Source organism: Aotus nancymaae, unplaced genomic scaffold, assembly GCF_030222135.1.
Source record: "Aotus nancymaae isolate 86718 unplaced genomic scaffold, 86718_ANA_hifiasm-v0.15.2.pri h1tg000008l, whole genome shotgun sequence".
Classification (NCBI taxonomy): Eukaryota; Metazoa; Chordata; class Mammalia; order Primates; family Aotidae; genus Aotus; species Aotus nancymaae.
The window spans coordinates 59,866,961-59,880,405 of NW_026988419.1; the positions used below are offsets into that span (position 1 = coordinate 59,866,961).

Here is a 13,445-nt window from a genome sequence, read left to right on the forward strand (position 1 = left end):
GTCTTGCTTCGACTAAATTCATTTAATTTCTGTTCTCAATGATGCTGTAGACAAAAGACAGGATTTAGATGCTAGTACGGTTAAAATATTTCTAAAGGAGTCATGTTTATCTTAAATAATTTCTTATGCTTTAAAATAATATTTCTTTTGAGATAGAGTCTTGCTCTGTCATCCACGCTGGAGTGCAGTGGCGCAATCTCAGCTCACTGCAACCTCTGCCCCTCCATCTCAAGTGATCCTCTGACCTCAGCATCCCAAGTAGCTGAAACTAAAGGTGTAGGCCCCTACACTGGGCTAATTTTTGTATTTTTAGTAGAGATGGGGTTTCACCATGTTGCCCAGGCTGGTCTCGAACTCCTGGGCTCATGTGATCTGCCTGCTTGGTTCTCTGAAACTGCTGGGATTACAGGTGTGAGCCACCGCGCCTGACTTATTTGTTTTTTTTGAGACAGGGTCTCACTCTGTCGCCCAGGTTGGAGTGCAGCAGTGTCATCATGGCTCATGCAGCCATGCTCCCTGAGCTCAGGTGATCCTCTCACCTCAGCCTCTCAAGTATATGGGACTATAGATGTATGCCACAATTCCTGGCTAATTTTTTACTTTTTGTAGAGACCGGATTTTGCCATCTTGGTCAGGCTGGTCTTGAACCCCAGGGCTCAAACAACCACACACCTTGGCCCCCCTCAAAGTGTTGAGATTCTAAGCATGACCCACTAAGCCTGGCTTCTTTTTTTAAGAGATGGGGTCTCACTATGTTAAGGCCAGGCTGTTCTTGAACTCTTGGCCTCAAGCAATCCTCTTGCCTTGGCCTCCCACAGTGCTAGGATTACCCACCATGCCTAGCCTATATTTATCTTTTTTAATTTCAAAATGTTCTAACCACCATTCAAATAATTTACAAAAAAACAATAAAGATGTAAGAGACAAAATGGAATGCTGCATAGTTCTAATAAACAATTAGTGAGATTATACAAAACCCAGCATGTTTTCAATTAAGTAGACTACTATGACCCCAAACATCTAGCAGTATTTATCTGCACTATGTAAGAATAATATAGAAACTATATAGTATCTACTTATGAATTACTATGGCCTACACTATTCACACCAGAAAAAAATAGGAGCTTCATGGGTTTGTCTTATGAATTTAACCAGGTTTAAAAAGACTACAACAGCAAGCCACAGAAAAGAGCTTTATGATGAGTGTGACAGAGTAGTAGTACAAACAAACACAAAAGGCTGATAGGATGAAGGCAGGAAGATATGAAGCACCAAAAAAGTTTTGCTATTAATTAGAAATAACTATTTCCTATAATTTTATTATACAGACTTACATGGATTATACTGTATTAGCTCTCAAGAGCTAATACAGAGCGGCATAGAGGTCAAGGCTGTGGATTCTGCAGTGTAGAGGAGTGCATACTTGTGAGCCACAGCTCTACTACCTACTAGCTGGTGTGATCCTGAACAGCATGGCTGATCTCTTCTTTTATAAAATGGGAATAACAAAAGTACCTATACCTCATAGGGCTGTTACAAGAAAATGTATATAATAAAAGCACTAAAATAATGGTAGTTATTATTTTAATATTTCTTATATTTTTATGTATCTCAGTATTAACATAAGCTGATAAATAATATATAAAAGGTAACGATGGGCCCAGATCTTGTGATTCTCCCTAATTTTCAAAGCAGCAGCTGATGAACACAAACAATCAGGGACCATATTTGGGTGCTTAAAAGATAAAAACTATAGCAACCAGAGGCTGATGCAGGTCCTTTTCAGAAAGTAAATCACCAGCCCCTGCTGGACAGACACCCTGCAGCAGTGAGTTCAGTGACTTTACTTACTGGTAAATACTTACCTTGTTGTCAGCACAACTGATAAAAGAACAGTTACTTCACAAAACTCATTTTCAAAAATTTAATACCTTGGCTTCACTGCTTACAACCGGTTTTACAGGGAACTGGACTTCTGTGGCTTTTAATATTGTATTTTCTTGAAGAATGTCTTGTTGAGATTGATTGTGACCAAATGGCTTAAAAAAAAAATTAAGTGTTGAAATATTTTTCTCACAAAATATTTAAACACAGATACCATTTCTGTTTAAGCGAATCCCCCAAATCCAAATATTCTGTGTTCTAAAATCCTATCCTCAGTTATTTGGAACCTGGGATGCATTTTCATACAAACAAGGTTATAACTGATAGCAGGCCAAGAAAGCCTATCTAATCAATCTTCAACATAGATCAAACACTGTAAAAACAAGAAAATAATGCTGTTCAAATATAAAATAAAAACATAAAAAGAAATTTAAAACTTTATTCTGAATGTTTAAGAAATGAAGTTTGATTAGAGAAGAGATGAAGTAGTAATGAAAATGTCTGACAATTCCAAAGAATAAAATACTTTGTGCATGATAGGCTAATTTAAATGAAAGAGCTCTGGATGTGGAGTGCGGAAATCTGGGTGTGGCCTAAACATGCTGTGAATTCCCACACAAATCCCTTAACCCCTCTTCCCATACTGATGAAGGGATGGGGTGGGATGTGGACGAGATAACATCTATGGTAACCTGCACTTCCAATTTCAATATAAAAAGAAGTTGGGAAATAATTAAGACTAAGTTTGATGGCATTTCCCTGATGAGCAAGAGGGGGAAACTGCCCGCCCAGGCCAAACTGTGTGTGTGTGAGGGCTGGAGGATGTAAGAGGAGGTGAAGTGAATAGTGGATAATGAAAAGTATTTGACTCCGGTATTCCCAATAGTAGACAAATGTTGGCATGTTAACAAAGTTACTTCTTTTCCTTGGGGGAAAAAAAAAGGAAAGTGAAAAGCAGGCCAAGTAAACTGATGTGACACTAAAATAACTCTGATCCATGGAAACTTTAGGAAGAAATAAAGAAGCCTGACTTTCCTTGGAAGGATCTAAATTGACTTCAGTGAAATTGTGTAATTCAGAAGGAAAAATTCAACTTCATTTATCTCTGTAAAGCTGAAAGTTGGTAGAACTAAATTTACCTTTCTACCATAAAGACACTGAAAGAAGATGACTCCAACTGACCATACATCAACCTTGTTGGAAATCTTTGGTGGCTCTTTTCCAACTACAAAGCACTCAGGAGGTAAATACCTATAGTTTTGTGGGAGAAAAAAAAAAAGGAAAGGTTACTGCTGACAATCTGTAACTTAAAATCTGCTAAGTGTAACATCTTAGAACACGAATTTTATCCATACATAAACTTTAGGACTCCCATCAGTGAAAATTATCAACTCAACTTCTGAAACATTTATATTCTTTTATCATTTAACTCTAGAGCCAACACACAACATCATGATAAAGTTCATCTATATATATATAAACCTACAGAAACAAAAACTTAGAGATCATAATGGTTTAATCTGGAGTAGCAAATAATAGAAGAAATCCTCTCCCATCCTCTTTAACCACTGTTCTAACTGTAGGCACGTCTCTCCCTAAAATATACACCTGATCACGTGGTTTTTTGGTTCAAACAACCTCTACAGCACTTACTGCCAACAAGACCTTGTATCTCTTGTTTGTAACACAAGACCCATGCTAATCTGGCAACAACACAAATTTTCAAAATCTGCACACACTATTTTCCCCCACCCCAACCCACCAAATTGGCTAGTCAAAACCAATTCACTCATGTCCCCACCCAGCTCTCCTTTATCCTCTGTGCTCTTGAATATGACAATCACGACTGCCTTCCTAATCACTCCCAATTACTTAGCATCTGAGACAAAGGCAGATTACCTGAGACCAGGACTTCAAGACCAGACTGGGCAAAAAATTAAGACCTCGTCTCAGCCAGGCACAGTGGCTCATGCCTGTAATCCCAGCACTTTGGGAGGCCAAGGTGAGCGGATTACGTGAGGTCAGGAGTTTGAGACCAGACTGGCCAACATGGTGAAACTCCGTCTCTACTAAAAATACAAAAAATTAGCCAGGCATGGTGGTGCGTGCAAGTGAGCCGAGATCACGCCACTGTACTCCAGCTTGGGCAACAAGAGTAAAACTCCATCTCAAAAAGAAAAAACAACCCCTGAAACAACAACAAAACCTTGTCTCTACAAAAAGTTTAAAAATTAGCTAGGCATAGTGGTGTGTGCCTGTGGCCTCAGTTACTCAAGAGGCTTAGGTGGGCGGATTGCTTGAGCCTAAGAGTTTGAGGCTGCAGTGAACTAGGATCACACCACTGCACTCCAGCCTGGGTGACAGAGCAAGCCTGTCTCAAAATAAAATGAAAATCCCTGCAATTATATAACCTCCACAGAGAGGGCTTGATGCTTAGTTTTTGCTTGCAATAGTTAGAATATTATATTAACCTAAGTATTTAAGATAAACATCACCCTAACATTGTAGAAGAAAACCCATGAATTCTTCCTGTTAGGAGTTTTTGGCTGGCAGGTACTGAAGTCACTTGCTAATGCCAAGTCATTCTCTCTCCAGTATGCTATTATTTGCAGTTAAGAACAGATGAGAAAAGAGGAATGACCACAGTAGTCTCCCTCTCAACTGAGAGCTTAGTATCAGTACCTTCACCACAGTAATCTGGTTTTTTTTTTTTTTTTTGAGACTGAGTCTCGCTTTGTTGCCAGGCTAGAGTACAGTGGCATGATCTCGGCTCACTGCAACCTCCGCCTCCTGGGTTCAAGCAATTCTCCTGCCTCAGCCTCCCAAGTAGTTGGAACTACAGGCAAGTGCCACCACACCCAGCTAATTTTTGTCTTTTTAGTAGAGACTGGGTTTCACCATGTTGGCCAGGCTGGTCTCAATCTTTTGACCTTGTGATCTGCCCACCTTGGCCTCCCAAAGTGCTGGGATTATAAGCATGAGCCACTGTACCTGGCCACCATGGTAAATCTTAATGGCTACATGGAAATAAAAGACTTAATTCTCATAAAAACACTGGGCACTAATCTAGATATTTTGATATTTTTAGTAATACACTTACCAGTAAGTGCCTGCCCCCTGGGAAGTTAGATCCATTCCATCTACACCATAGCTATCATCATCCATAATCTTGGACAGACCAAAATCAGTGATTTTGATTTCGCCACATGCTGTTCCATCTACCAAAAGGATGTTTCCTAAGAATAAAATATAAGATTCTTTTAATGATGCGTATATGAAAAACAGTAACTTTAATCACTTTTAATTTTACTAGTATTCTACTGATGTTTTAAAAATGAAACCAAAAAGCATGTTTTCAGATAACTTAATGAATGTCTTTTTAAAACTATACTCAAGCTTAAAAATATATTAGACAAATTTCATAATTACCTGGCTTAAGATCATAATGTATAATAGGGGGTTTGATCTCATTGAGATATCTTAGTGCATTTACAATCTGCATTACAATAGACCTAGCTTCCTTCTCTGACATTAACTTGTGTTGCTTCAGATAGAAATCCAAGTCATTGCCTTCACAGTATTCTAACACTGTACAAAACCTACAACAGAGAAGAGAAAAAAAGTCAGACAAAAGTATTATCCAAGAATTCAGAATCACAATGGGGAAACTATTTATATCATCAACATGGGATGGGGAAAGACAGCAAGCATATCTTTCCTTAAAAATTAAACCTTAATATTCACTTACGTATCTGTATCCAAGGAGAAATAATCATAGAGTTTAACTATTCTGGGGTGATCCAGTTCCTTGTGTATTCTATACTCTCTGCAGGCATGTCTATGGAAAGACAGTATATTAACTCTCCACGATCATTCAAAACATATTCAATTTTTAAAAACCATAAAGTATTAGTATTTACTTGTGATAGTTTTCTTTCTTCTCATCTCTCCAGCTTTTATTAAGCTGATGTATCTTCACAGCAGCATATCTTTGTTCATAAAGGTCAAAAGCCTAGGATTTCAAGTCAAAAACAGTTCAGATGAAAGACCAATTGAATAGCTGAAGAGGCATTTTTTATTTTGGTGATAATTTTTGCAATAATACAGAATTAGGATAAACCCTACAATTTTTAGTGATCTCTCTACTAAGACTATATATAGTTCAATGACATTTTTATTATCAGAAGCAAGACGGAAATTCCATGGCAATAAATCAGAGAAAACCTTAATGTGAATTTTCACATTAAATTTTATAAATGCCAATACATTGAACACAAATAAAACAATAAAGCTATTATTTGTTTTTAATATGGATTTATTCTTCTATATTGGTAGTAAGCAGCCAGGAAAACAGACAGTTGTACCACTTTTTTTGTGGCTTGGGTAAAACAAACCTTTTAAGTCTATCTTTTCCTAGAAACCCCCTTCTTTTCACTTTTTTAGAAAAATTAACAAGTTCCTAAGAGTTATTTTTTCCAACTTTTGAAAAAAATTCTAGTTATTATAAAACTGTTCAAATATATACAAAAGTAGACTACTACAATGTGCCCTTATGTCCCTACCATCTGGTTTCAAACATTATCAATATTTTGCCATTCTTGTTTCATCTATTCCCTATTATCCTTGCTTCCCACCCTCCCCAACCAGAGTATTATTAAAACAAATACATTATTTTCCCCAGTAAACTCAGCAATATTTAAATAAAAATAATCATATATCATTATCATACCTAACTATATCAGTAGTAATTCCTTAATCTCATCTAATACCTAACCTGTCTTCAATTTTTCCCTGGTTGTCTCACAAAAAGAATTTACACTTGATTTGCTCAACTCACCAGCCTATTTCTTAAATTAAAAACACAGAATTATTAGTGTTTTATGGCTTTACATGAATTATAAATTTTTTTTAAAAAACACTGAATGCCATTGAAGAGGCATTTAATAATTTTGGTTCCACTGTGATTTATACAAAGGTGCCCCTTTCACTTAAAAGCATACGGAATTATTAGAAAGAAGGTCCCTAGTTCCCATTCTTTCCCATCAATTTAACCTAAAAATAAGCAGGAGGCGAAAAACAGTAAAGGGACTACTTTTGTACAAAACTGTAAAAGTATGAGATCAGATATAACATAGCATGCAGCCGTTAGGAATATTCTCTTTGCAATCAGGTGCACCTATTAGCTGAGTGACTCTGTGCTAATTCCCTCTCTGAGCCTCAGTCTTATAAAGTTAGAGTTACTGAAAGGACTAAATGGGGGTAAACCATATAAGGTATTTAGAATAATACATGGTAAAACCAAGAAACATTAGCTAATTATATATTAAGGGTTAAGTATAAAGAAACTGAAAAAAATAAAAGTAAGTTTATGTAAGAGACAAGGCAGAACAAATCTATAAAGAATTAAATTCAAAGGCAATCATAATAAAGGATAATCGAAGAAAAAACTATATACCCAATAGGATAATCAAAGAAAAAACTAAGTATATAACCAATAAAAAGTTATTATCAGTGTATACTGTTTATAATAAATTACATATAACACATCTTCCTCCCAAGATTTCAGGTGAGTAGAAGTATATCTTTCCACAAGGCTAATACGGCAATCACTCAGCAACTGATTCAACATCTCCCACCTTGGTATAAGATACAACTCTTAACGTCTTGATTTACAATCTGCTTTTTGTCTGGTTGTTTTCCAACAGACCTGGCAACCATGAAAGAGCTTTAAAGGGCTTAGAGAAAGATATTACTAGTATTTAGATCAATATAGAAAGTTCAAGTCACTGGGCCTCAATCTGCACTTTCTAATCTCTATGTAAGTCTCTTCTACAAAAGTCCTACCTATGAGGCTAAAATAGTTATTTAAAATACAACCAGGCAGTGGCAGAGGGCTGTTATGAAGGCTCATGGTAAGTTTATAAGCTCAACAACTTTTTGGCCGCACTAATACTAACTGCACTTTCAGTGACTTTTAGATCCCAGCTGAACTATCATGATAATCTTTTCTACCTTATAATAAGCCTACTTTCATTAAGTGCTTAAGGATGAACTATCAATAGAATCAGAGGAATAGGAATTGGAAGAGAGCTCAAAGATCACTTTTGATGAGTGAGGAAGGTGAGGTCCCTGATGTGTAATGTTTATTTAAGTTAACAAAATAACAAAAAAAGATGCATGGTTGAACTGATAACAGAACTGAAGTTCTCTAAATCCAAATTCCCAGAATTTTTCCAAGTCAGAACAAGAAATCAGGTTGTGTTGAGTAAACCAAAAGGGCATAGTCTTTGTCTTGTGCAAAAGGCAGGATTTCTTTTTTTGAGAGTATCTCTCTCTCTCTCCCAGGCTGGAGTGCAGTAGCGCAATCTTGGCTCACCGCAACCTCTGCCTCCCAGGTTCAAGCAATTATCATGCCTCAGCCTCCGAGTAACTGGGACTACAGGCCATGTGCCATCACACCCAGCCAATTTTTATTTTTTATATTTTTAGTAGAAACAAGGTTTCACCATGTTGCCCAGGCTGGTCTCGAACTTCTGAGATCAGGCAATCTGCCTGCCCTGGCTTCCCAAAGTGCTAGGGTTACAGGTGTGAGCCATAGCCAATAGGCAGGATTTATAATAACAATTTTATCAGCTTATTTTAGCACTGATGTTCTAGGTGATTTACCTGTGATAACTCAGTTGATCATTGCAACAACCCTACAATATAGGTATTGTTATTATTCCCAGAAGAAGACGATGAGTCAGACAGAGATTTAAGTAATAAGTCCAAATTAATAAAATTAGAAAGCAGCAGTCAGGATTTAAACCTAACTGTCTGGCTTCAGAACCAAAGCTTTTAACCAACTATGCCAATATATAATGAAGCATAAAGTATTACAAGGAGCTTATAAAAATCTATCTGGGAAATGCAGGGGGTCAGAGAAGTAAGCTGTTTAGAGAAACTAAAGGTGAGTGTGTACCCTCCACTAGGACTTCATCCTAAAAGCAAATCGGAAGCTACTGGGGCTTTTAAGTAGGAGAGATAACCAGATTGCCTTTTATAAAGAGTTAACTCTAGCTGCAGTGTACAAAATGACTTGAGAAAAGCAATGCCCAAAAGAAGACAATTAGCTATGAGGTTCCAGAGGAAGCCTTGAGCTACGAGATGGAAGGGAAGGGTCACTGCTGAACTTAGGAGAACTTAATGACATTAATAATAGCAAGAACCAGAGATTTATAATGTATTAGGGGAAAGGAAGAACAAAGGATGGTTTTTGTGTTTTTCACCTGAGGGACCAACCACGGAGATGAATGGCAATGCTATGTACTGAAGCCAGGAGCAGTGTTAGAAGGTGTTTTAGAGAAGAGGAAAATAACTTCTATTTCAAACAGGAGTTTCCTGTACCCAGGAAGCACCCACATGAGGTAAGTCATGTATACAAACACACTTTAGGTATTATGCTCAGAAACAAAGTGTGGGCTAGATATTACCTGAGACTGAAACCAAATAGATAACCTAATGAATGACGGGATAAAACCCTTCTTTTTTTTTTTTTGGACGGAGTTTCGCTCTTGTTACCCAGGCTAGAGTGCAATGGCGCAATCTCGGCTCACTGCAACCTCCGCCTCCTGGGTTCAGGCAATTCTCCTGCCTCAGCCTCCCGAGTAGCTGGGATTACAGGCACGCACTACCATACCCAGCTAATTTTTGTATTTTTAGTAGAGACGGGGTTTCACCATGTCGACCAGGATGGTCTCGATCTCTTGACCTCGTGATCCACCCGCCTCGGCCTCCCAAAGTGCTGGGATTCCAGGCGTGAGCCACCGCGCCCGGCCGATAAAACCCTTCTTAAGGGAGAATACAGAATGATAAAAGGGACCCTAGGAATCCAATGTTTAAAGGTTTGGCTAAAAGACATGATGTAAAGGCTAGAGATCCAAGATGGCCGATTAGGAGGAACTCGCGAATGCAGCTCCGAGAGAAAGCGCAGACGGTGAGTGGACGCCGCATTTCCAGACGGATATTTACTGCCCACAGACCAGGAGATTCACAGGGGGAAGAGCACCACAGGTCGCCAGCGCTGCTGGCTTGAGTGGCGCGGCCGCCGCTAGGCCTGCACCCTGAGGCAGGGAGCAGCGGCTCCTTCTGCAGAGTGAGTGCGACTGAGTCCTCTGTAAGCCAGCAAGGGGAGCTGAAACAGGGAGTCAAGCCAGGAGATTCCCCGGGCAAAAACGCGCCACGAATCTCAGAGCCGCCGCTTCAGCAACGGCTCACTGGGCAGCGGATTTTTACTGCCCACAGACCAGGAGATTCACAGGGGAAAGAGCCCCACGGGTCGCCAGCGCGGCTGGTTTGACTGGCGCAACCGCTCGGCCTGTGCCCTGAGGCAAGGGAAGTGGCTCCTCCTGCAGAGTGAGTGAAACCGAGTCCCGGGTAAGCCAGCAAGGGGAGATGAAACAGGGAGACAAGACAGGAGACTCCTGGGCAAAGAAAGCGCCTCAGGAAACACAACTGAACCCGGGTCGGTCCAGCTCTGTGGGGGAGGGGCGCCCTCCATTTGGACACACCCTGCAGTTCCCAGGGCAATTTGCCGCAACCAAGGTAACCTGCCACTACAGAGACTCCGTCACTACAGGGGCGGACCATCATAGCGGAAACAGTTCTAACTACGCCCATATAAACAGGACTGCAGGGAAGCTCACACGGAAGCTGGGCGGAGCCCACAGCAGCTCAGCGAAGCCTCTACAGGCTGAGTGCGACTAGGCTGCCACCTTGAGGGCAGGGAAAGCAACAACAAGACAGCGGAAAATCATAACTCCCTAAATCCCCGGGACAGAACACCGGGAGGGAAGAAAAAGGGGGTTTATGAGTTCTGCTGCTGCAGACTTAAAATTACCAAAATCAGAAAGACAGCAACTACAAAGTCGATAGGCGGATAAATCCACAAAGATGGGAAGAAACCAGCGCAAAAAGGATGAAAACACCCAAAATCAGAACACTTCTCTTCCTACAAGGGAGCACAACTCCCCACCAGCAAGGGAACAAGACTGGATGGAGAATGAGTGTGATGAAATGACAGAATCAGCTTTCAGAAAGTGGATAATAAGAAACTTTTGTGAGCTAAAAGAACATGTTCTAACCCAATGCAAAGAAACTAAGAACCTTGAAAAAAGACTTGACGAAATGCTAACGAGAATGGACAACTTAGAGAGGAATATGAGTGAATTGATGGAGCTGAAAAACACAACACGAGAACTTCGTGAAGCATGCACAAGTTTCAACAGCCGAATTGACCAAGCAGAAGAAAGGATATCAGAGGTAGAAGATCAACTCAATGAAATAAAACGAGAAGGCAAGATTAGAGAAAACAGGGTAAAAAGGAATGAACAAAGCCAACAAGAAATATGGGACTACGTGAAAAGACCTAATCTACGTTTGATAGGGGTACCTGAATGTGATGAAGAGAATGCATTCAAGCTGGAAAATACTCTCCAGGATATTATCCAGGAAAACTTCCCCAACCTAGCAAGGCAGGCCAATATTCAAGCCCAGGAAATACAGAGAACACCACAAAGATATTCCCCTAGAAGAGCAACACCGAGGCACATAATCATCAGATTCACCAGGGTTGAAATGAAGGAGAAAATACTAAGGGCAGCCAGAGAGAAAGGTTGGGTTACCCACAAAGGGAAGCCCATCAGACTCACTGCAGATCTCTCAGCAGAAACCCTACAGGCCAGAAGAGAGTGGGGGCCGATATTCAACATCCTTAAAAGAAAAGAACTTTCAACCCAGACTTTCATATCCAGCCAAACTAAGCTTCATAAGTGAAGGAAAAATAAAATCCTTTGTGAACAAGCAAGAACTCAGAGATTTCACCATCACCAGATCGGCTTTACAAGAGCTCCTAAAGGAGGCACTACACATAGAAAAGAACAACCAGAACCAGCCACTCCAAAAACACACGAAACGGTAAAGAGCAGCAACACAATGAAGAATCTGCATCAACCAATGGGCAAAACAGCCAGCTAGCATCAAAATGACAGGATCAAATTCACACATAACAATATTAACCCTAAATGTAAACGGACTAAATGCCCCAATCAAAAGACACAGACTGGCAAATTGGATAAAAAGCCAAAACCCATCAGTGTGCTGTATCCAGGAAACCCACCTCACATGCAAGGATACACAAAGACTCACAATAAAGGGATGGAGGAAGATTTACCAAGCAAACGGAGAGCAAAAAAAAGCAGGAGTTGCAATTCTCATCTCTGACAAAATAGACTTTAAAGCAACAAAGATCAAAAGAGACAAAGAAGGACATTACATAATGGTAAAGGGATCAATGCAACAAGAAAAGCTAACGATCCTAAATATATATGCACCTAATACAGGAGCACCCAAATATATAAGGAAAGTTCTTAAAAAATTACAAAGAGACCTAGCCTCCCACACAATAATAGTGGGAGACTTCAACACCCCATTGTCAATATTAGACAGATCAACGAGACAGAAAATTAACAAGGATATCCAGGACTTGAACTCGGACCTGGAACAAGCAAACCTAATAGACATTTACAGAACTCTCCACCCCAAATCCACAGAATATACATTCTTCTCAGCACCACATCACACCTACTCTAAAATTGACCACATAATTGGAAGTAAATCACTCCTCAGCAAATGCAAAAGAACGGAAACCATAACAAACAGTCTCTCAGACCACAGTGCAATCAAGTTAGAACTCAGAATTCAGAAACCAACCCATAACCACACAGCTTCATGGAAAATGAACAACTTTCTCCTGAATGTAGACTGGATAAACACTGAAATGAAGGCAGAAATAAAGATGTTCTTCGAAACCAACGAGAATGAAGACACCACATACCAGAATCTCTGGGACACATTTAAAGCAGTCTCTAGAGGAAAATATATAGCAATAAGTGCCCACATGAGAAGAAAGGAGAGATCTAAAATTGACACCCTATCGTCAAAATTGAAAGAGCTAGAGGAGCAAGATCAAAAAAACTCAAAACCTAGCAGAAGACAAGAAATAACTAAGATCAAAGCAGAATTGAAGGAGATAGAGACACGAAAAACCCTACAAAAAATCAATAAATCCAGGAGCTGGTTTTTTGAAAAGATTAACAAAATAGACAGACCACTAGCCAGACTAATAAAAAAGAAAAGAGAGAATAACCAAATAGATGCAATAAAAAATGATAAAGGGGATATCACCACAGATTCCACAGAAATTCAAACCATCATCAGAGATTATTACAAACAACTCTATGCACATAAATTAGAAAACCTGGAAGAAATGGATAAATTCCTGGACAGTTGCCTCCTCCCAAGCCTAAACCAGGAAGAAGTTGAAACCCTGAATAGACCAATAACAAGGGCTGAAGTCGAGGCAGCAATTAAGAGCCTACCACCCAAAAAAAGCCCAGGACCAGATGGGTTCACAGCCGAATTCTACCAGACATACAAAGAGGAACTGGTACCATTCCTACTGAAACTATTCCAAATAATCCAAAAAGAGGGAATCCTTCCCAAATCATTTTATGAGACCAACA

General features: G+C 39.6%; 1 protein-coding gene across 6 annotated transcripts in view; it reads right to left on the minus strand.

Annotated features, from left to right (window-relative positions):
• TLK1 (tousled like kinase 1) overlaps positions 1 to 13,445 on the minus strand; it is a 170,271-nt gene that overhangs the window by 2,132 nt on the left and 154,694 nt on the right. For all 6 annotated transcript variants that reach the window (XM_064373373.1, XM_012468540.2, XM_064373372.1 and 3 more), the window contains 6 exons: positions 5,805 to 5,896; positions 5,633 to 5,722; positions 5,314 to 5,483; positions 4,985 to 5,120; positions 3,024 to 3,135; positions 1,932 to 2,039 (listed from right to left, as the gene is read on the minus strand). In XM_064373373.1, coding sequence (XP_064229443.1) covers positions 1,932 to 2,039; positions 3,024 to 3,135; positions 4,985 to 5,120; positions 5,314 to 5,483; positions 5,633 to 5,722; positions 5,805 to 5,896 — 708 coding nt within the window. The remainder of the gene's footprint in view (positions 1 to 1,931; positions 2,040 to 3,023; positions 3,136 to 4,984; positions 5,121 to 5,313; positions 5,484 to 5,632; positions 5,723 to 5,804; positions 5,897 to 13,445) is intronic.